Here is a 22,886-nt window from a genome sequence, read left to right on the forward strand (position 1 = left end):
ATACATTATAAATGATTCCAGCATCCTTTGAAATTTTAATATAGAGTAATTAGCATGGCTTAATAAAGTGGCTCCCAAACTTTACATTCTTTAACATTATGGAGGATCTCATAGAGTTTTCTTTATGTTGCTTATCATAATGTTCTACTAGGGTCAGACGCAACTGAGCGACTGAACTGAACTGAATATTATGTTAAAAATTGAAACAAAGTTTTTACTATGTTATTAAATATTGTATTTATTAAAAATCATTTAAAATAATACTAAGTCTATTACATTAGTGTAAATAGCTGAATCTATTACATTAATGCCAATAACACTAAATCTGTTACATGAATATAAGTAACATTTTTATGAAAAATAACTTTTCTAAAATAGAATATAAAGCATGAAGAATGGGATTGTATGGCATTTTTTCAAGTCTTTTCAATGTCTAGCTTAATATAAGACAACTAGATTCCCATGTGTGCTTCTGCATGCAGTCTATTCATGTATCACGCATTATGTAGCCTCTGAAAACTCCACTCACTTTATACTCATGGGAGGATGAGGATGAAGGAGGCAATAACATTTAACTGTTATTACAAAAATAATTTTGGTTCGTAGACCTCCTGAAAGGATCTTGGAGATTCTAGACCACACATTGAAAGTTACTGACTTAATATATATACACTACAGCTTGGCAAGGAGTCTATAGTGATGATTTTGGTACCCAGAGTAGGAAATTTAAAATATTATCGAGCTGAATGACTAACATGAATGCTTTATGAAAAGTCTTCGTATTATATAAGGACACCAACATTAATGAGGTTGAAATTAAAATAATATCTCTTCAACTGTGAGGACCAATTATGTGTTGCTTTTTCTATAGTCATTTCACAAAATAATCAGAAGAGCCCTGCCCCTGCCCCAGGTCTGAGTAGAGAGCTGCCACTGGGTCAAGTTATACTTAGAGAATATTTAGAATCATAGCATTCCCCTAACCCTGCCCCAAAGGATATTATGTGTGTGTCTAGCATTCTATCCAGGTGATGCCCATGTAATAAGATCTACTTATTCTAATGAGTTTCTTTTTTTTCAAAAGGCATTTTACCCCTTTCTTGAGTAGCCCTCTTCTAACTTATTTGTTTATTAAACTGACAACTGCTCCTATTACATCTGCCATTTAGTCTTATATCTATACATGGGAAAGTAAAGTTATAGATGTCTACTCTTTTATATGGTTGTGTTTTAGACATATGATGGCAGTTATATTTTTCTTTTCTTTAGTCTTTTTTTCTTTAAGTGTAAAACTCTCAGTTTTCCTCTGTTAGCATTAATCCATTATCAACACAAGTTGGATACAGCTGTTTAGTCCTCTGTAGATCTAACACTATTGATGTGTAGAAAGCTTTCATCATCTCATCTTCAAAGGTATCAAACTTTCAGTTGCTTTTCCAATCTAAGAACAACTAACTTAACAATCTCATAGGAAAAAGAATTACCACTATTTTGCCATGATTTTACTTGTGAGTTCTGTTCTTTGTTCTGTTACATTTCCATGTATTGATATTAAGTTAAATAATTTTCACAATCCATCTTTTATATCATTTATTTTTCAAACTGGGGAATTTTGCCTTCATCTGGCACTTCTGTTTTCCTTTATTATTCCTCAGAGATAGCAAAGACTCTGACCTCAAATCTGTAAGTAGTTTTTGAACCTTGGGATATTATTCATCAAGGTCTGAACATCTGAAGTTATTTATTTGAAGAAGTTAAGTGATTCCTTACTACTTTCTCTATAAGATAAAGCTCAGTATTTCTCTATAGATAGCATTCAGTCTTTATGGTATCTATTCTGCTCTTTCCTGTCTTTTAAGCTAATTTTTCTCTAGGAGAAATAAGAATGGACTTGCTTCTCTTATCTTCCTCATGGAGGAACATATGTCTTGGTTTTATTTCCTTGCTTCAAACTTGGTAAATTTCTTTGTTATTGCTCTCATTTTTATGTGCCAAGATATTTTTAGAGGTTTAACGTTATAGATACTACAATACTATGTTTTAAAGACATGTATGTATAATTATGTTAGTTTTTATTGTGATTTGCTACCATACTTTCTCTCACGTCCTTCTAGTTTTTTTTATTTTAGTTTATGGTTACTGCCTAGCCATAGTGTTTTATAGAATCCAATTTTTCCCTTATTATTTATTTTCAAGTCTGTGCTGGAAATCCTAGTCTTTTGTGTCATTTCATTTTTTTAATGTCGACTGTTCTTAACACAACTTTATTTTTCTAATTAAAAAAAATGTATCATTGTAAAAAACTTAGAGCCCATTTATATATAACATGTAGAAACAAAATCATCTGTATTCTCACTGTATCTAGTCATGGTCATTGCAACTATTTTGGCATATATATTTTAAAAATATGAATAATTTAAAAGTGGATCATACAGTCTATGAATTGCTTTTTTGTTACTTAACACTTCTGTGTGAGACAATAAAACATTTTTATGACAATAAAATCTGCAATACATTATCTATTGTATACATTTTTTAAATTGAAGTATACTTGACTTACCAGAGAAGTCAGTGGTACCCCACTCCAGTATTCTTGTCTGGAAAATCCCATGGATGGAAGAGCCTGGAAGGTTGCAGTCCATGGGGACGCTGAGGGTTGGACACGACTGAGCGACTTCACTTTCACTTTCTTGCATTGGAGAAGGAAATGGCAACCCATTCCAGTGTTCTTGCCTGGAGAATCCCAGGGACGGGGGAGCCAGGTGGGCTGCCGTCTATGGGGTCGCACAGAGTCGGACACGACTGAAGTGACTTAGCAGCAGCAACATACTTGATTAGTTTCATGTATATATCATAGTGATTTGGTTAATGTATAATACTTTTTAGTGGCTGCAGAGTATACATTTTTCATCATACTCTAGTTTATTCTGCTACTGAAGATTTAAGTTAAATCTGGCCTTTCCCTATGATAAAACTCTTATGCTAAATATTTGCTCACACACATTTTCCCCTTTAATATATTCCTAGTACTTAAAATTTTGCATCCAGAAGTACTGACAGAATTCTTTCTTAGAAGAATCCACCAGTGTACATTTCTGCCTCTGGTGTTTAAAAGTATCCTTGAACTTACATTCTTGGCCAGCCCAGTTTATTAGGGAGAAAATGATATCTCACTGTTTTAATTACATTTTTATTACTACTGAGGGAAAGATTTTTTCCCCCATATATTTATAGGCCACTTATTGCTTTCTTATGAGAATTGTGAATTTTTCATTTGATTAAGTTGAGTTACTTTTTCTTAATTAATTAGATAATTTATAATGAGATTGCAAATTTTTTTGCAGATGTTTTGAGTGTATAAATAGGCAAGTCTATTCATCTTTTCATTTAGGAATCTTTTCATTTTTTTTGGAATTCTGCTTAGAAAGGCAATCCTCAGGACGTGACTGAACCTCTCTTTTCTGAACTTTTTTCTTTTTAGTCTCACTGGGTTTCGTCAGAATGTTATTTGGGTCAGATGTATCTTTGTATTTAATTCGTAGGTACATATATGAATATATTCATATTATGTACTCTGAAGTGATATAGCCATTTTCTACCAAGGTTCTTATTACTTCCACACTGTCTGCCACTTCAGATTATTCATTCCTACTTTTACTTTATAAGGGATAAAATTTTTATGAGGAAAATTCATGTTCTACTTTTAGCTGAATGTAAAAATTAGGAAAGGTCGAGACAGTTGAAGTGTTTTACCTGCTATCACAGGTCTCTTAAGTTTTACAGTCTGTATTGGGAAAGCACTAGCTATATATATATATATATATATATATATAAAATATATTTTATCTTGGTTGAATGTTGCTTTTATCTTCTTTGTGGCTCAAATTGTTAGAACAATGGGCTGAACATGACATGATAAAATAGATAAATATAAGTTCATATACTTGTAACAAGGAACACTGTTAATTTTAGATAGGAAGGTCTAGTTCAGCAACAGCATTTGAATAAGTTAAATTCAGTGTGAGTTAGCCATGGGAACTGTGAATTCGAGTGTTTAAGAGAGAATGGAAAAAAAGAGAGAGAATGGGCTTTAGGGCAGACACGTGTGTGAATCCTATCTCCTGCTGATAACTGACTTTGGCCAAGTCACTTCTCCAGGGTGCAGTTTTCGTAATTGTTATGTGGAGAAACTGATATGCTTACCATATAGGTTGCTGTGAAGATAACGATGTAAAGCACTTGAAGCACTTAGAATAGTGTCTAGCAGATGCTAAGTATTCCATATGTATTATTTTTGTAAGCATTCTTACATAGCTAGCTAACAATTTTAATATTAAAAAACAATCTTATATATGGGTAATGACAGTTCAGCTCTTTTTTGTGCTCTTTAGGCCGCACCTGGCCACGATACTTTTTTTAAGGGAGTTACAGTCCTACAAAAAGCATAGAGAAGAGAGTGATGAGGTCAGTGAAGGAAGTAGAATTAATGTTTTGTGATGAACACTTGAAAAACCTCTAACTGGTTATTCTTTCTGAGAGAAAGCTATGGTGGGATAGGAGGATGGGCATAATATTTGAAGATCTGTATGTGGAAGAAGGATGGCTCAAAATTTTAACTAGTACTCTGGGTGGAAGGTACATGAAGACAGGTCTCAGCTCAGGCAAACATTTCCTGAATCCTTTAAATATAAGGTGCTCTTTTGGCAAATAATGAGATCTTTTATTGGAACGATAGACATGTATGCTCAATGATTAGTTTGTTGAAATTTTGGAGGGTTGAATTATATGACTTTTAAGATACCTTTCATCCCCAAGAGTTCTCAAGGTCTTGTGTCATCTTGTTGTAGATATGGAGGAAAAGATATTATTAATATGTTAAACTCACAATGAGGACTTAAAAATACTTACTTGCTTCCAATTTATGACAGTAACAGATTTCAGACCATTTTGCTCTTAGTTCAAAGAGTAAGACATTTTGCCAAATTTCATGCATTTAGTTTTATTCTTCTCTGTCTCGTACTGTTCAGTCACTCACTCATTCATTCTCTGCTGTGTGTCAAGTACTCTGGTTTGGGGAGACAAAAAGGTAAGGTAACAGAGTTCCTATTCCCATTATCTTGCTTTCTTAAGTCTCTTCCTCTTGGAACTTTCACACATATATTTAAAAGGAGATTGGGCAAGAAAGTTATGTTTGATATAATGAATGTTGTTATGACTGATTTGGAAGAGCATATGGATTTTCTAAATATATATTGAGAAATATCTGTAATGTATTGATATGGGAAAGAAATAAATATATTAGTAGAATAAAGAATAAATTTCTGTGTTTTAAAAGTATTTGAGATGAATAAAAAACATTTTGAATAATGTTTTAGTTGTCAGTTTATAAGCATAAATAAGTATGGGTATTAGATTTAGAAATTTCTGTAAGCATTTATTTAAATATTTAAAATTTAATATTTGTTCAGCTTTATATATATATGCATAATATGCATCCACTCATACGTGCATATGATGGCCATAAATTTGTTTTCACTAAGGCATTTAAAAATCAGCATAATTTCTTTTTAATAATCCAGTACACTATAAATTTGCCACGTGCATGCAATTGTAAAGTAAACTTTTAAATATACAATGATACTTTAACTTAACTTATACATCTAATTAATTATAGTATGTGAGGAATAAATAGATTTACATTCCAAGTAGTTTTAATTAAGTTGTAAGTGACCTTGGTTTTGGCTTTGTTAAGTTGTTGTGTTAGATTAAGTACCTGTAAATAATGAGTAAGTTTTTCTGAAAATGTAATTTATCTAATTCTCTGCATGCAGCAACAATTTGCATAGCACATTTTTCTTGAGAGAAAAATAAATGTTAAATAAATACTGTCCTAATTTTCATGGTCATTTTCTTTTGTTGTTTAAGACTTTATTTTGGAATGTATGAATATTTAATAATTTTTTTATGCCACAAATCAAACTAAGAATAGTTTACAGTGTTAATAAATAACATGCTCTGCTTTATATAATTATTCTGATACTGAGTTCCACATGAACTGTTAATTTAAAACTTTTCAGAATTACTCAGTTAGCATTTTCTTTTATCATACTTTATTATTCTTTGTTTCAGTATGCACATCTTTTTCATTTCATGTATAAATCTAACTAAAGTTGCTTATTGTCTCAAGGGAAGACATTCCCTAAACTATCATTTTTCTCTGGATACCACATTTTCTATAGTGTATGGTATATGCTGTTTATTACATACGTAGAGGTGTAGATACAACTCTTTTAAGTTTTAAAATTTTGTAACTAAAAATGGAAATACATGGATTTGCCTTAGTTTGATTTATGAAAATCAGAATGCCTCCTCTTTGTCATGGGGCTTTATTGGATAGCCACATGATATTCCAGTCCTCCTACTATGCTTAGAATGCCAACCTGAGCAGATAATTTGTAAATTACCCTGTTTTAATGCTAATGTGTTAGTTGCTCAGTCATGTCTGACTCCTTGTGACCCCCTGGACATAGCCTGCCAGGCTCCTCTGTCCATGGAGTTCTCCAGGCAAGGATACTGAAGTGGGTTGCCATTCACTTCTCCAGGGGATCGTCCTGACCCAGGGATCAACTCCAGGTCTCCTACGTTGCAGGTGGATTCTTTACCATCTGAGCCACTAGGGAAACCCATTTTAATACTAATGCCTAAGGTTATTCTGACTTCATAAAGTAAACTTCTGGAGATTTCTTTATTTTTTAACAGGTTTCTTAAAGCAATTATTTCTCTCATGAAAGTTTGACACTAGTATGCTAATAAACTTACCTCACCTGGTGTCTTTTGTAGTTAGCAATTCATATTTTCCAGTTGTTGGTTTATTCAGATTTTCTAGTTCTTCTTAAATCGTTTGAAAATTATATTTTTCTATGAAATTAGCCATTTCATTAACCACATATTCAAGCTTTTTGCTCTAAAGTTATTCATAAATGTATTCTTATTAAAAAAAATTTTTTTACACCAACTTTTAGTTATGTTGCCCCAGTCTTTTTGTCTGTACTTTCTAATTTTTGATACAGGAGTGTTTGCTTTCAAAGAACCAGGTTTTAATTTTGCTGGTCTTTATTTTTTCTCACATTAAGTTTTGGCTGTTATTCATATAGTGATTATTCGTTTTAAATAATAAGACATCTGGTAGTTTCCCATCTTTAGATACAAAGTGGTTGAGACAAGCCTGATGTCCTTCTAGTTGCATCCAATTATAACATATAATTGTTTCACAGTGGAAATGGGATTCTTCTTTGAAATTTTTAATCTGTTTATAACTACTTGCTTTTAAATGCTATCAATAATACTCATGATGGCATTTGAAATACTATAAAAATATAAAATGACATCAAGGACATTTATTGTATCTGCAAAATAAAATGGATCCCAATGAGAATATTAAAAGATATGTATTAGGACCTGGTAACTAATGCGATTTGAAAATGACCTCATATTGATTATTAATTCCCTCTTTTCATTACTCATTTTCTTCACAAAGATTTGTTAAGCATCTTTTTTTATATGTAAGACATTTTACTAGGTGTTTTTATTTAAACCACAAGTGTATGGTCCTTTAACTTTACAAATATTTATCATCACTAGGAGAATCACCTTGATTGATAGAGCTTTAAAATTTGTTTTTCCTTGAGTCAGTTATCATCATTTTTTAAATTAATAAGCTTTTTAAATAGCAGCATTGTTTACAGAAAAATTGAGCAAAAGGTATAGAATGTTTCAATATACCTTCTTTTGTTCTGTTTCATAAATCCTTTTAATAGAAAACAACTGCTTTATTATCTCCTGGAACTTTAGTGCTTACTTGAAAGTCTTTATTACATTGTTCCGTATTACCTTCTTCTGAGTAAACTTAAGTTCCTGTGTTGATTTTGTTGACTGTCATTTTTAGTTTAAGATTTGTTCATATGTTTTAAAATTTTAATTCTTATGCTGCTGTTGATTTGTAGGATCTTCCCTTCACATTCCCCCTCCTTCCCATCTTAGATTGCTGTAGACAGTGTGGCCCCAAGTCTCATCTTGGAGGTAGTTCTTTTCAGGCCCTTCTCATGAACAGGGGAGCCCCGTGCCCATGCTCTGGCTTCACCTAAGTCGCCTGGCTCTACTGCCCACATTGTTTGCAGCATTTTTCATCTAGATTATCTTATAGGAGCCAGGCTCCTGGCCTCGCTGTCCAAAACTGGAGCTCAACTTGTCACTTTTACCCTACTCAGTGCTTTACTTTTTTTTGCTCGATTTATGGTCCAGGGAGATATTTTTCTTCTTTTTAAGTCTGAGGTATCTTTTAGGTTTTTCTCTTTTTCTGTCTTGCCAGAGAAGGTGCATTCAAGTGTGAATTTTGTGCCATACCTTCTTTTTCAGCTTAATTGCTAATATTTGTTATCAGAAGGCAGCCTCCTTCCTGTGTTAAGTGTAAAAGGGAGGTTTTTTTCAAGATAATTTTAAGAAGAAATTTAAATGTAAAATATATTGTATTTTTTTTAAAAAGAGAAATGACTGTGGTTATCCTTTAAGATCATTATTTTTTGTGACAAACTGTTTAAAGGTTTATTTATAAACATTCTACAATTTGAAAATAGTAGACTAAATACAGTATATGGAAAGTCAGTTGTACTGTCAGAATCCGTGACCAATAAACGCTTTTTCAGCTGTTCTTTCTACTTAGGGTTAAAATGGAAATCTTAAGTTTGCTCAAGACAATGGAAAATTAATCATGATAGTTTTGTTGTTTTAATAAGAATAACTAGTACTTGTAGGCTTTACAATTATTTTGATAATTTTAACAAAAAATTCCCAGGAACTCAATGTTACTTACTTTATTATTTTTGTTGTTGTTTAGTGGCTAAGTCACTAAATTGTGTCTGACTCTTTGCAACCCCATGGACTGTAACCCACCAGGCTCCTCTGTTCATGGGATTTCCCAGGCAAGAATACCCGAGTGTGTTGCCATTTCCTTCTCCAGGGACATTATTATTTAGCTTTATTTTGTTATTTTAAAAGAATCTATTTATTTATTTACTTTTGGCTGTGCTGTATCTTTGTTGCTGTGGGGGCTTTTCTCTAGTTGCTGGGAGCAGGGGCAGCTCTTCGTTGCAGTGCATGGGTTTCTCGTTTTGGTGAGTTCTCTTGTTGCAGAGCACAGGCTTTAGGGCTCTGTGGCTTCAGTAATTGTGACCTGTGGGCTCTAGACCACAAACTCAATAGTTGTGGTACATGAGCTTAGTTTCTTCTAGGCATGTGGGATCTTCCTGGACCAGGGATCAAATCTGTGTCTCCTGCATCGGCAGGTAGATTCTTTACCGCTGAGCCACCAAGGAAGCCCTATTTTGGTACTTTTAACCCTGTGTCTTGTTTGTATGGGTACTTGGTTCTCATAACTTTATTGCTTATGCATTTTATATATTAACTAATACCCAGAAAAAGTGATGTGTTCTATAATATTCCTGGGGACTCAATTTCTGTGTAGAGTTTAGTGTCTTACAAATCCTCCAGATAGAAAGTTCCCCTAATAAATGCTGTGATTTTCCTTGTCTCTGCCAGTAAGGAAAGAGGCTGAACATTATTCCCTGTGTATTACCATGAAACATAATAAATAAGTCTCATACCAACATTAAATGTATATTTGAGGAGTTACAGGTATTGCTTTCTGTGAAAATGTTAAATTGCTTTTGATATACAATTAAATAAGCTTACTTGAAGAGTAATACTTCATTCACTTGCTCCATTTTGTAAATCTAGCCATTTAAATGCCCAAGCAAATTTTGAATTTCTGTTTGCAAGCTGCTGTTCCTTTCTCTAACTTGCTTAGTTCAAAGTGCCATCATGGCTCTTCTGTTAATACTTAGAATATAATGTACTTTCCACACTTTCTGCATCTCTATACCTCTCCAGTTAGATATTAGGATAATGGATTTACTTATTAACTCAAATGATTAAATTGTTAAACATTTATTGCTATTCGAACTGATAATTATAATATTGTTAAAGGTACTGAAATAGTTTTTCAGTGGTCAGATTTTTTAGAAAATGCTGTGTTAGCCTGATTGCTATGTGGTTGCTGCTGCTGCTGCTAAGTCACTTCAGTTGTGTCCGACTCTGTGTGACCCCATAGACGGAAGCCCACCAGGCTCCCCAGTCCCTGGGATTCTCCAGGCAAGAACACTGGAGTGGGTTGCCATTTCCTTCTCCAATGTGTGAAAGTGAAAAGTGAAAGTGAAGTCGCTCAGTCGTGTCCGACCCTTAGCGACCCCACGGACTGCAGCCTACCAGGCTCCTCCATCCATGGGATTTTCTAAGCAAGAGTACTGGAGTGGCTTGCCATTGCCTTCTCCGGCTATGTGGTTACACTTGATTAAAAAAAAAAAGATTTTTCATTTGAAAAATAAGATTTGGTAGAGGAAAAAAGTTTATACCTTGGTTCTTGTACTGTTAGTTATCAGCTGATTTGTCAACATGATAAGGGATTTTTTGGTTTATATAATTTCTTGTGTTCATTCCAAATAATGGCAATTTGTGAAAACCTATTTTATTTATTAAGTTAGTGATGCTTTATACCCTTAGTGGACAAAACGTTAAAAAACAATTGTTAAACCAGAATCTGGTTTGTATTATCTAAAAATAAAACTTCATCTAATTAAGTAATATATGTTTATTATTGTAGAAAATTTGGAAAAGTAAAAAATGAAAAACGTGCAATTTAGTGATATTCTTTCAGCATTTCTCTGAATAGGACTTGCTTGCATATTTTTATGGATGAGAGAATTTGTGTAAAAAGCAGAATTTAATGAAATAAAAAATATAGACAGTTGTCAAAAGCAAACTAGATATCCTTCAGTAGGAAAATAGATGAATAAACTGTGGTATATCCATATGATGGAACAGTATTCAGTGATTAAAGAAAATGAGCCTGCCAGCCATGAAAAAACTTAAGAATCTTAAATGATTATTGATAAGTGAAAGAAGTCAATCAGAAAAGGGTGTGCACTGTATGATTCCAACTATGTGACATTCTGGAAAAGGCAAAACTTTGGAAACAGTCAAAAGATAAGTGGTTACCAGGGTTTGGGGCGAAAGAACAAAGGGATGAATTGGTGGAGCACAGGGGATTTTTAGGGCAGTGAACTCTTCTGTTATGATAATATAATGATGGATACATGTAGGCATCATACATTTGCCAAAACTTGTAGAATATACAACACAAAAAGTAAATAAACTTTAAAATATGAACTTTAAAGAAAATCTAATTTTGTAGTCATTGTGATAAAACTAGACAGATAAATTTTCCTGTATAAAAATATTCTATCAAGGTCTCAGCAGAGTGTTTTATAATAGAATCAAAATATCTTCTAGCCCAGTGCTGTCTTTTTGCGATGATTAAAGTGTTTTGTTTGCTCTTTAACGCAGTAGCCACTAGCTTCATCTCTTGACATGTTGTTAATGTGACTGAGGAGAATTAAAAAGGATGCCGTTTTGAAGAGTATTTAACTTTATTATTGATATTAAAATTCTTTCTAGTCAGAACAGTGTAATGGGCTTCCCTGGTGGCTCAGAGGTTAAAGTGTCTGCCTGCAATGAGGGAGACCTAGGTTCGATCCCTGGGTTGGGAAGATCCCCTGGAGAAGGAAATGGCAACCCACTCCAGTATTCTTGCCTGGAGAATCCCATGGATGGAGGAGCCTGGTGGACTACAGTCCACGGGGTCATAAAGAGTCGGACACGACTGAGCGACTTCAGTTCAGTTTAGTATCGGTGTTATTGACTCTTCATTTAGCACTTTGTGATGTTTTGAGGTTATGGTTCTATGTTCAGTTCAATTTAGAACTTTATCTTGAGAACAACGGAGGGCAGTTGAAAATTTGCTGTCAAAGGATGGACAGAAGGCAGTGAACGTTGATCAGACCTACATTTCATAAAATCATCATTGTTCTGTGCTCTGTGTCATTTGGATAGATGTGCAAAAACCATTTAGGAAGCCCTTTGAGCAGTACAGGCAATAACGGAGTTTAAGACAGACAAGGAGAAAGGCTTGAAATCTGCTTAGTAATTGAGAGAACTTGAGAGTGGATTGGATGACAGGGGTAGCGTTGGGTGTGATGGGCTAAAGAGGTGGTAAAGGTGCATTTTAGCTTTTGACTTGTGTAACTGGAAGGATGGCAGTGCCATTCATGGAAATAAAGAGCAAGTATAAAACAGTGAAGTATGTGGAAAACTGAGAGACAGTTTTGGGCATATGTGGAATTGTGGGAGGTCTTAAGACTTCCAAGTGGGAAATGACAACTGGGCAATTAGATACATGAAGTTCAGCACAGAGATCTGGGAAGGATGTGTAAATTTATGCTGCTGCTGCTGCTAAGTCACTTCAGTCGTGTCCGACTCTGTGCGACCCCATAGGCGGAAGCCCACTAGGCTCCCCCGTCCCTGGGATTCTCCAGGCAAGAACACTGGAGTGGGTTGCCATTTCCTTCTCATCAGTATATGCGTGCTAATGGGAGTTGAAGGCTTATATGCAAGCAGTTAAGGAAAGAACAAGGAGTGAAAGTAAGAGAAAGCCTGGGGTTAAACCTTAAGGAGCTCCAATGTGTAATAGTGAAAGCGAACCTAAAGAGAAGATAGGAATATAACAGTCAGAGTGATAGGATACATATCAAAAGAATGGTGTGTCAAGGATATCGAAGGAAAAGTGTGTTTCAAGAAGGATAAGGAATGATATATGGAGGAAAATCAAGGAAGATGGACGCAGAACAATATTCATTGTCTTTGTCAAATCTGTGAATGAGGATCCTTTGAACAGAATGGACAATAACAGATAAGAGATCTGCAGTTGAAAACGTTTGCATAGATATATCTTATTTTTACATTCTTTTTCTTGTTCTGTTCTTTTCGTGTGTGTTTAAAAATGTATAGATTAAAATTGAACTCAGCCTTCTAAATGTGATTCAATTAATGTAGTATCCTTTGAGATGCTAAATGGGGTTTTTGAGATACAATATTGCAATTACTACAGTAAATTTTCCCCTAGCGTTCATTGCATTTTTAAAAATCCATATTGAGTTGGTAAATAATCAACTTCCCCGGCTACAATCCATAGGGTTGCAGAGTTGGACACTACTGAGCAACTAACACACACACATGCACACACACACTGTCTTTTCTGGATTTTTCTTAGGAATTTATTTGTGGGATAATATTTCTTCATCTTGTACACAGGATCTTTTTCTATTTGAATTTTTATTGTTGTTGATTTTACATGTGGGTTCTATAATTGTGGGGTTTTATATTTACCTCTATTACTTTTCCTTTGGACTGGCAGATTATATCAGACTATTTAGAAAATTTTAAAATTTTGATTCTATCAAGAACCATATTAATACTTGAAGTAAATTTGATTTAATATGTCTTCTAGTTTATATATCATAAAATTTTGAACAGGAAAAAGCCATGGTCAATCTTCTTTTCTTAATTCTTTTTTTTTATATTAAACTTTAAAATTTTGTTTTGGTGTATATGGCCACTTCATGCGAGGAGTTGACTCACTGGAAAAGACTCTAGTGCTGGGAGGGATTGGGGACAGGAGGAGAAGGGGATGACAGAGAATGAGATGGCTGGATGGCATCACCACCTCGATGGACATGAGTTTGAGTGAACTCCGGGAGTTGGTGATGGACAGGGAGGCCTGGCATGCAGCGATTCATCGGGTCGCAAAGAGTCGGACATGACTGAGCGACTGAACTGAACTGAACTGATAGCCAATTAACAATGTTGTGATAGTTTCAGGTGGACAGCAAAGGGACTCAGTCATACATGTACATATATTCATTCTCCCCCAAATTCCCTCCCATCCAGGCTTTCACAGAACATTGAGCAGAGGTTCCCTGGGCTATGCCGTAGGTTCTTGTTGGTTATCTATTTTTTAAGATTCATTAATTTATTTATTTTTGGGGCTGTGGTCCTTTGTTGTTTTCAGGGGCTCTCTTTAGTTGGCTGTGCCCTCTCTTGTTGCGGAGCATGGGCTCTAGAGTGTGGTCTCAGTAGTTGCGGCTTCCAGGCTGTAGAGCACAGGCTCCATAGTTGTGGTGCAAAGACTTAGTTGCTCAGAGGCAAGTGTGATCTTCTTGGACCAGGGGTCAAACCCATGTCCCTTGTGTTACAAGACAGATTCTTATGCACTGGACCACCAGGGAAACCAGGTTATCCATTTTGAATATAGCAGTTTGTACCTGTCTATTACCATGGCCAATTTTTTTTTTGACTTTTTTTTTTTTAAATATTTTGTTAAAAAAATACAAACAAAATGAACTTTATGTCAATACAACTCAGGGAAAGAGGAAAAAAAGGAACTTCAGAGCCAAGGGAAAGTGCATCCTTAAGAACGGCTTTAGAGTGTAGTCTCCATATTGTGGTTAATTCCATAATCCACTTAACTGTATTGTTGTACCTCATTCACAGGAGTATATTATGCCTAATGTGCATCACTAGCTGTTTTCAGAATGCCCATTGACTATTTGATAGGGAGAATCAGTTCAGTTCAGTCACTCAGTCGTGTCCAACTCTTTGCGACCCCATGGACTGCAGCACTACAGGCTTCCCTGTCCTTCACCAACTCCCGGAAGTTGCTCAAACTCATGTCCACCAAGTTGGTGATCCATCCAAGCATCTCATCCTCTGTCATCCCCTTCTCCTCCTGCCTTCAATCTTTCCCAGCATCAGAGTCTTTTCCAATGAGTCGTTTCTTCACTGGGAGAAGGGAGACTGATTGGTCTTTATTTTGAAAGTGATTTTTTTGGAACTTCAAATAGACTTATTTTTGACTTTTAATGAATTCCTTAATATTGACTAGATGGAAACAGAATGGAACTGACAAACCGTTTAAAAACCTGAGTTTTATTTACTTTAAAGCTGTTTTAGTGATTAAATACTTTGTCTAACATTTTTTGACTAACCTGAGAAATAGGATTCAAACAGGACATTAAGATGACCAGAACTTTTTACTTGGAAATAATGTTTTGCATGAAAATCTTTGAGTAAACCCATAATACAAGTATGTTTATCATGTTTATTCTGGGGTTTCACAAACCCTCAGCATATCTCTGCATACCCTAGTTCTTGAACAGATTTATAGTTCTTATTTAGCCCCATGATAACTTTTTTTCTTACCAGTTTTCCTAAGATTTGTAGTATAATTTTCCGTGGTATATTATTTAAAGGTTTTAATTACTTTATATTTTGTTGTTATGATATTATAATGTTTGTGATTTATTTGATACTGTGTTGGGGATATAGCATCCACTATAGCTTTGTTCCTATTGGAATAAAAATGATATAAGTCTGAATACAGTGGAAAGTGGGGATTGCCTTTCCTGAGAGATTCAGAAACTATATTCATGTGTTAAAAGTGTAAGAAACAAGTTATGCTGGTTTAAAGTTAGTCTACATGTTCTGAAATTTATTTTTGGCTTTTCAGGAATGTAGTCTGTTGGTTAATTTTTCTTATTGTTTCCATTATTTTAGTCTAATGAGGCGGTACTTTAATTTGATCATCTGACTTAATAAAAAAAGGAATTATAATAACAATGAGATCTCTGAGCACCTTTATCTATTGATAAATTATTTAATAGATAATGTTGGCTTCAGCAGAATCTACCAGGAATAGGATATTACCTGTCTGTTCCTATGTGTCTGTCCCTTTAAATCTCATATCCTTAACTTATAGCCAGAGTAGTAAAACTTGTCTTTTTATTGTTTGAAAGCTGTATTTTTTTTTTCTTAAACTCTGTAGTTGATGCCTTCTTCTCTACCCATAGCTAACTTTTCCTATCCCCCCGCCTTTTTTTTTCAATTTGATAGCTTCTGGAACTTGTTTGCAATGATCTAGACAGCTGTACCTTTATAAACAGCTAGTCTCAGTGCCAGATTAGTTTGTAGTGCAAATCTTGAATGAGAACTGCACCTGCTCTCAGTGTAGATGAAAATGGCAAATGTTGGGAAAAGCAGAATTTGGGATTGCTTTAAATCTGATGACAGCTGATCTCAGAATTCTGCTGGGGATTCTTCATTATGGGTTAGGGAAGTCCTGCTATTCAGAGCAAAACAGCTTTCTTGTGTTTTTGCTAGATCACAGATATGTTATTTTTAAGAAATATTAATAACATGTTCTTTGTGTTATGATTTTATACCTGACATATTTTGTCTAGAAGCTATCTTCCAATTACACTGGTGGTTTCCTAAAATTATGTATGTTGGACTAAAAATTTCTGAATCTGATTTTTCATATGTCAACATTATGTTTCAAATTAAATAACCTTGAGTAGCTGGGAATACATGTCAGGGTAACTGCTCCAGTAAATCACATTCTTATGGGGAAATGGTCTCAATTTAAGAATTAACACATCTTTGAAAGTTGATAGGATATAAAAACATTTCATGGTGTATGTAGAGAGCATTTCCTGATACAGTTTGTTTGGAGTGTCAGGGGAAATTAACTCTGTAGGTATGTGTTACATTTATGTTTTTTTAATTTCTTTTTCTTTAATGTCACCCTTACCTTAAGCATGAGGCTGGCTTGTGTCTAACAGCCATTCAAAACCTACTTAAAATGCTTATCAGGAAATTTATATTTAATCTTTACCTTTAATATTTCCAACCCTAAGCAGTTTATTGGTTACTTTTAGTATTATAAGTCATTTTGGTTCATAATTTAAAACAATAGCTTCATTGATAGTACACATAACATACAATTCTCTCACTTAAAGTATATAAATCAGTAATGTTTAGTATATTCATAGGTAAGTACAACCATCACCCTGATCAACTTTAAAGCATTTACAAAAAACAAAACTTCAGAAAGAAATCCTGAACCTTTAGCTATTTTTTTTCTCTACTCCCTCCTGACCCCGCCCCCTTGCCCCAACCCCTGAACAACTATTTAAGACATATCATATTAATGGAATCATAATATGTGACCTTTTATGACTAGCTTATTTCACTTAGCAAAGTGCTTTGAAGGTTCATCCATGTTGTATACTACTTCATTCCTTTTTGCTGCTGCTGCTGCTAAGTCACTTCAGTCGTGTCCGACTCTGTGTGACCCCATAGATGGAAGCCCACCAGGCTCCCCCGTCCCTGGGATTCTCCAGGCAAGAACACTGGAGTGGGTTGCCATTTCCTTCTCCTCATTCCTTTTTATGCCTTAGTATTTTCTGTTGTGTGAGTATACTGCTTTTTGTTTATCCATGCATGAGTTGATGGACATTTGGATTATTCCTACCTTTTGGCTATGTTAATAGCCCTATTTGTGTGCAGGTTTTTGTTTGGATAAGTTTTAAATTCTTTTGGGTATATACCTAGGGATGGAATTGCTGAGTCGTATTATAATTCTGTGTTTAACTTACTGAGGAACCGGAAAACTATTTTTCACAATGGTTACACAACTTTGTATTCCTACAAAGTATGAGAATTCTAGTTTTCTCTACGTCCTTGCCAACACATTGTTTTCCATTAAAAAATTCTTCTTTCCAGTGGGTCTTCTTTGCATTTCTTTACTGACTAATGATGTTGAGTATCTTTTCATGTGCTTTTTGGACATTATCGATTTTCTTTGGATAAATTCAGATCCTTGGCTCATTAGTTACCTTTTTATTAGTAGTAGGAACTGTTTATGTATTCTGGATACAAGTCCTTTCACAGGTATATGATTGGCAGATATTTTATCCCATCCTCTGAGTTGTTTTATTCACTTTCTTGATGGTGTCCTTGAAGCAGATGTTTCTTATTTTGATGAAGTCCAGGTTATCTGTGTTTTCTTATGTTACTCATGCTTTTGGTGTCATGTATAAGAATCCCTTACCAAATCTGAACCCATTAAAATTTACTTCAATAAAGAGTTCATAAGTTTGTATGTTAAATGTAGATCACTGATCCATCTCAATTTAATTTTCGTGTGTGGTATAAGGGTCCAACTTCAATTTATTTCATATGGGACTAGCCAGTTGGCCCATCATTTGTTGAAAAGACTGATCTTTCCTCACTGAATGGTCTTGGTGTGCTTTTTGAAAACTTCACTTATTTGTTAGTTCTAATACTATTTTAGTATGTTCTTTAGTATTTTCCACATAGAGAAAATTTAGTATTTTCTATTTTCCAACTATTTCTACAAATAGAAATAGTTATACCTTTTCATTTTCAATCTGCATGCTTTCTGCTTCTTTTTCTTACCTAATAGCCCTGCCTTGAACCTCCAATACAGTGTTCAATAGAAGTCACAAATACACACTCTTTTTCTCTTGTCTTATTTCTATTCTTAGTGGGAAAGTAATCCAGTGTTTCACCATTAAGTATGATGTTAACTGTGGGATTTTTATAGATGCCCTTATCAGGTTATGTAAGTTCCTTTCTAGTCTTAGCTAATTGATTGTTTTTATCATGAAAGGATGTTGAATTTTATCAAATGGTTTTTCTGCATCTGTTGAGCTAACCATGTGATTCTTGTTTTTTATTCTATTCCTATGATGTAATATATAAATGATTTTCTTATATTGAACTAACCTGATATTCCTGAAATAAATCTCACATGGTCATGATATATAAATTTTTCATATATTGCTGGATTTGATCTGGGTTGCTTGTGTTTCCCTGAGGCTTTTGTGTCCATATTGCTAAGAAATACTCATCTATAGTTTTCTTTTGATGTATTTGTCTGGTTGTGGGGTCAGAGTAGTACCGACCTCATAAAATGAATTGTAAAGTATTCTTTCGTCTTCTGTTTTTTGGAAGTGTTTGTGAGGAATTGGTTTTAACTTTTTAAATGCTTTGTAGAATTCACCATTGAAGCTGTCTGGACCTGGATTTTTCTTTGTGGGTAGTTTTTGATTACTAATTCAGTTTTCACTTGTTTTAGATCTATTCAGATTGTCTTTAGTTAGTTTTGGTAGTCTCTGTCTTTCTAGGAAGTTGTCTATTCTAGTTCCACCTCCAAGGCTTGTTGTTGTCATTTGCGTGTTGGTTTGGTAGCCAGCTAGATTATTTCAGTGCAGACATTTCTTTCTCACTCCATAGTGTTGAGTTTCTGGTGGTGGTCCTTGTGGAGGCATATCAGTGAGTTTACCTGAAGTCACTTTGGGACAAAGTTAGTGTTCAGTTCAGTTCAGTCACTCAGTCGTATCTGACTGTTTGCGACCCCATGAATCGCAGCACGCCAGGCCTTCCTGTCAATCACCAACTCCCAGAGTTCACCCAAACTCATGTACATCGAGTTGGGGATGCCATCCAGCCATCTCATCCTCTGTCATCCCCTTCTCCTCCTGCCCCCAATCCCTCCCAACATCAGGGTCTTTTCCAATGAGTCAACTCTTCGCATGAGGTGGTCAAGTATTGGAGTTTCAGCCTCAGCATCAGTTAGCCAAACCCTTTATCCCACTTTCCCTGACCCCACTCAGCCATAAATTTATCTTTACTAATTACCCGCTGACCCTTCTGTTGTTTGCAAAAATATCCTGGGCCTTAAATGGTTCCATGAACTAATCCAATAAATTTGTGACCCCTTTGAAGGAACAATTCCAAAGGTTAGTATTGATATTAATTCTCACCCCAAGAGGGGTCCTCCCAGTTGTGTCTTTTCTCAGTTCTCTTCAACTTGGTTGTTGAATCTGTGAATCTTCTAATTGTGGTTTACCGCAACTCTGCTGTTTTTGAGATAGCTCTTTGGCTTCAGCTTCATGGCCTTGGTTATCCCAAGAGAAACTAATTGTAAGAAACTTTTGGTCTGTGATTTAGAGTTTTATGTATGAATCATAATTATTTTAACAATTGGATCATGCTCTTTAATTGTATAGGGCTTCTCTGGTGGCTTAGTGATAAAGATCCACCTGCAATGCAAGAGACTGGGGTTTGATTCCTGGGTCAGGAAGATCCCCTGGAGAAGGAACTGGAAACCCACTCCAATATTCTTGCCTGGGAAATCCCATATACTTGCAGATAGCCTTATAAAACTGAAACCTCCTTAGCAATATGAGTTTTTTTTTTTCTTTCCTAAGTTATTAATTTTTTTACAATTCTTTTCTAAATATTTTTTAGGTTCTTCTGTACTAGTTTAGCTTCATCGCTCTGTTGAATAGATGTTAATAACTTGAAAACGTTAATTCTGAGGTAACAGTTTTATTTTTGATTTTCCTCTTCTTACAAGCTGTTTGAGCTGCTGGGACCTGATGGACTTGAACTTATTGAGAAACTCCTCCAGAACAGAATTACAATTGTGGACCGATTTCTTAATTCTTCAAATGATCATAAATTGCAGGCTCTTCAAGGTAAGAAAGTAATCAGTGGTAATTTTACTTTAAAGGAAAAACTCATTGTTTAGCAATTTTTTAATACAATTATACTTTTAATATTCTTTGGTTGTTATATAACTTACTGATAACATTCTCTTAAGTAGATTTTAGATGTGGCAGATTATGAAACAAGTATCAATGCCCTAAATAGGGTTTTATGTCAGAGAGTCTATCTATGTTTAAGTATGGCAGATTTGGATAGACAAAAAAATAATTAAAGGAACTACATATAATGCTTAGGGTCAAATAGAATTACAATTTATAACCACATTTTTTATTTTGAAAAATTTCAGACCTTAGTAATGGTGCAAGGATAGTATAATAACTACTTACATACTCTTCATGTAGACACACCAGTCATTAACATTTTGCTTCCATACCCATCCCTTATCTTTCTCACACACTGACACAAACACACACAAACACAGATGTGCAGGTGTATGCATGAATGCACACATGTACACAGTTAAAATTTTTGCTAAACAATAGGAAGTTGCACACATCATAATATTTTAGATGTAAAATCTTCAACATACAAAGTCTCCTACTTAACCTGTAGTACAATTATCACAGCCAGCAAGTTGAACATTTATATAGTCATGTATTACATATATTTGAAGACCCCCAGAAGAATTAGAGTTGTCAAGGAAACTAAAATTATTAAAAAAAAAAAAAAAAGCCTGACTTACTATGAGACAACTGATGCCAAACTCAGGTTTTAGGTGGTAAGTATTGATAGGAAAACTGTTTCTTACCTTTACCCCAATTTTTTTGCCAGCCTTGTAAACAGTTTGGAAGTTTTAAAAAGTGCATGAGCATAAGAAATTAGATACCCCTCTTCAAAGCAGTCAACATTTACCCTTTGTTTAAGTAAGTGATATCACTTTTTTCTTACATTTATGAGTGTGGCACTGAAAGGAAAATAAAAAATCAGCCTTGATTTAAATCCAAAATTTCTTAAGGGTTTTTTTATCTTATACTTTGATTACTGGTAGTTGCCTTGGAGTTGATTTGAGATTTCTAGAAATTTTGAAGGTTGGAATTTAGCCACTTTGTTTTTCTAAAAGTGTTTTGGTTCTTTAAGTATATTGAATACTTATAAATAACCTTGCTCTAAAAGGACTCTCACCTGTTAAACTGTGCTTAAGCAGACATTGCAATAAGCCAGCAGAACTGAGTATTTAAAATGGGTATCTTCCAGAAGAAAAGGAATGAATTTAAATATCCAATCTTGCAATGTAATTTCTGAGAATTTGGTGTTTATTTTTTCAGTCTTCAAAGTGCTGATTCTTACTGATCCCACCTTTCATTAGTTCTAATTTATTAACAAAAATTCAAAGTATGTTCAGCATATGTTTTTTTTAATTTTATTTAGATAATACTTTATTAGTTTCTGTAATCAAACCCATGTAGATAAGACCTTACATATTTAATACAGCGTGTTACCCCTGTACAAATGGAAAAAATTATGTTTAACGTTTCTAGACCAATATGGCTGTTAATTTCTGTACAATGCCAACCCAACACGGTACAACTGGGATACTTTTTCCAAAGCTGACAGCACAGCTAAAGTTTCCAAAAATTCAAATTATATATATATATGTATATATATATAAATTTATTTATATAAAAAGTTCAGTAGCAGTATGTTATGCATCAATAGCAGCAACAGCTTTTCCAAGTTCTGCAGTCATCTGAATAAAATTATAGAGACGTCCAGCACACTCCATTAAAAAAAAAAAAGTAAAAAAACAAAACCTCAGAAAACAGAAAAGTTCTGTTACTGTTGTGGTACCTGGCACCATTTTTTTAATTACGTTTCTCAATCATCATCTGGAAAGAAAACATTCTAGAATAACGTCGTTAAAAACAGATCTGATAACGCACGGTCACTACTACATATCATAAAGCAAGTACAAGATATTTTACATTCACAGAGGTATGATACAGTACTGTCCTACATCTATAATACTAGAGGATATAATTAAAAAGGCATTATTTGAGACTTGATTCTACTTTTCCAGCAGAGGGCCCAAAGGATGGTTATGACACAGCTCTTGTACAGAAATGCACCTTTTTAGATAGGATTTCCTTTCTTTATTGGCATAGTTCTAGGTACTCACTGCTCTTCATGAATATCAGCTAAAAACCGTTTAAAAAAATAAACAAAAACCAATCATTAGATTCATACAAAGATGACTGAGGAGAGGCAAGCAGGACTCAACCGAAGTAGTATTTGACCAACTCTCATGTCTGAATGGTTAAGAGCTTCATGGAAGAAAGGAGATGCCAAGTAGTACTTCAAAGCTCTGGGCCACAACCAAAACACAGCATCATTTCAAACAGAAACAGTAGCCAAACACTGCCCACTTGAATATGTTCAAGGATGTTGATGTCAGTATTTCATCATCTGCTCACTCATCCAGGAAGAAGGGGAGATCAGTTACTGTACTTTGATTGTGTTCAACTCAGTCACCATGTTACAAAAATAGCAAGCTGCCATAATAAAAC

The 22,886-nt window shown here is 34.5% G+C and overlaps 1 protein-coding gene across 2 annotated transcripts in view; it reads left to right on the forward strand.

Annotated features, from left to right (window-relative positions):
* Window positions 1-22,886, forward strand: part of ASCC3 (activating signal cointegrator 1 complex subunit 3) — a 352,215-nt gene that overhangs the window by 48,862 nt on the left and 280,467 nt on the right. Inside the window, exon 5 of one of the 2 annotated variants that reach the window (XM_088840691.1) lies at window positions 20,231-20,351. In XM_088840691.1, the coding sequence (XP_088696817.1) occupies window positions 20,231-20,351 (121 nt within the window). Of the gene's footprint in view, window positions 1-20,230; window positions 20,352-21,185; window positions 21,246-22,886 lie in introns of those variants that run through there. The other variant, XM_088840692.1, reaches the window with a different exon arrangement.

This window comes from Moschus berezovskii, chromosome 10, assembly GCF_049115385.1.
Source record: "Moschus berezovskii isolate FMDL1 chromosome 10, NW_MosBer_1.0, whole genome shotgun sequence".
Lineage (NCBI taxonomy): Eukaryota > Metazoa > Chordata > Mammalia > Artiodactyla > Moschidae > Moschus > Moschus berezovskii.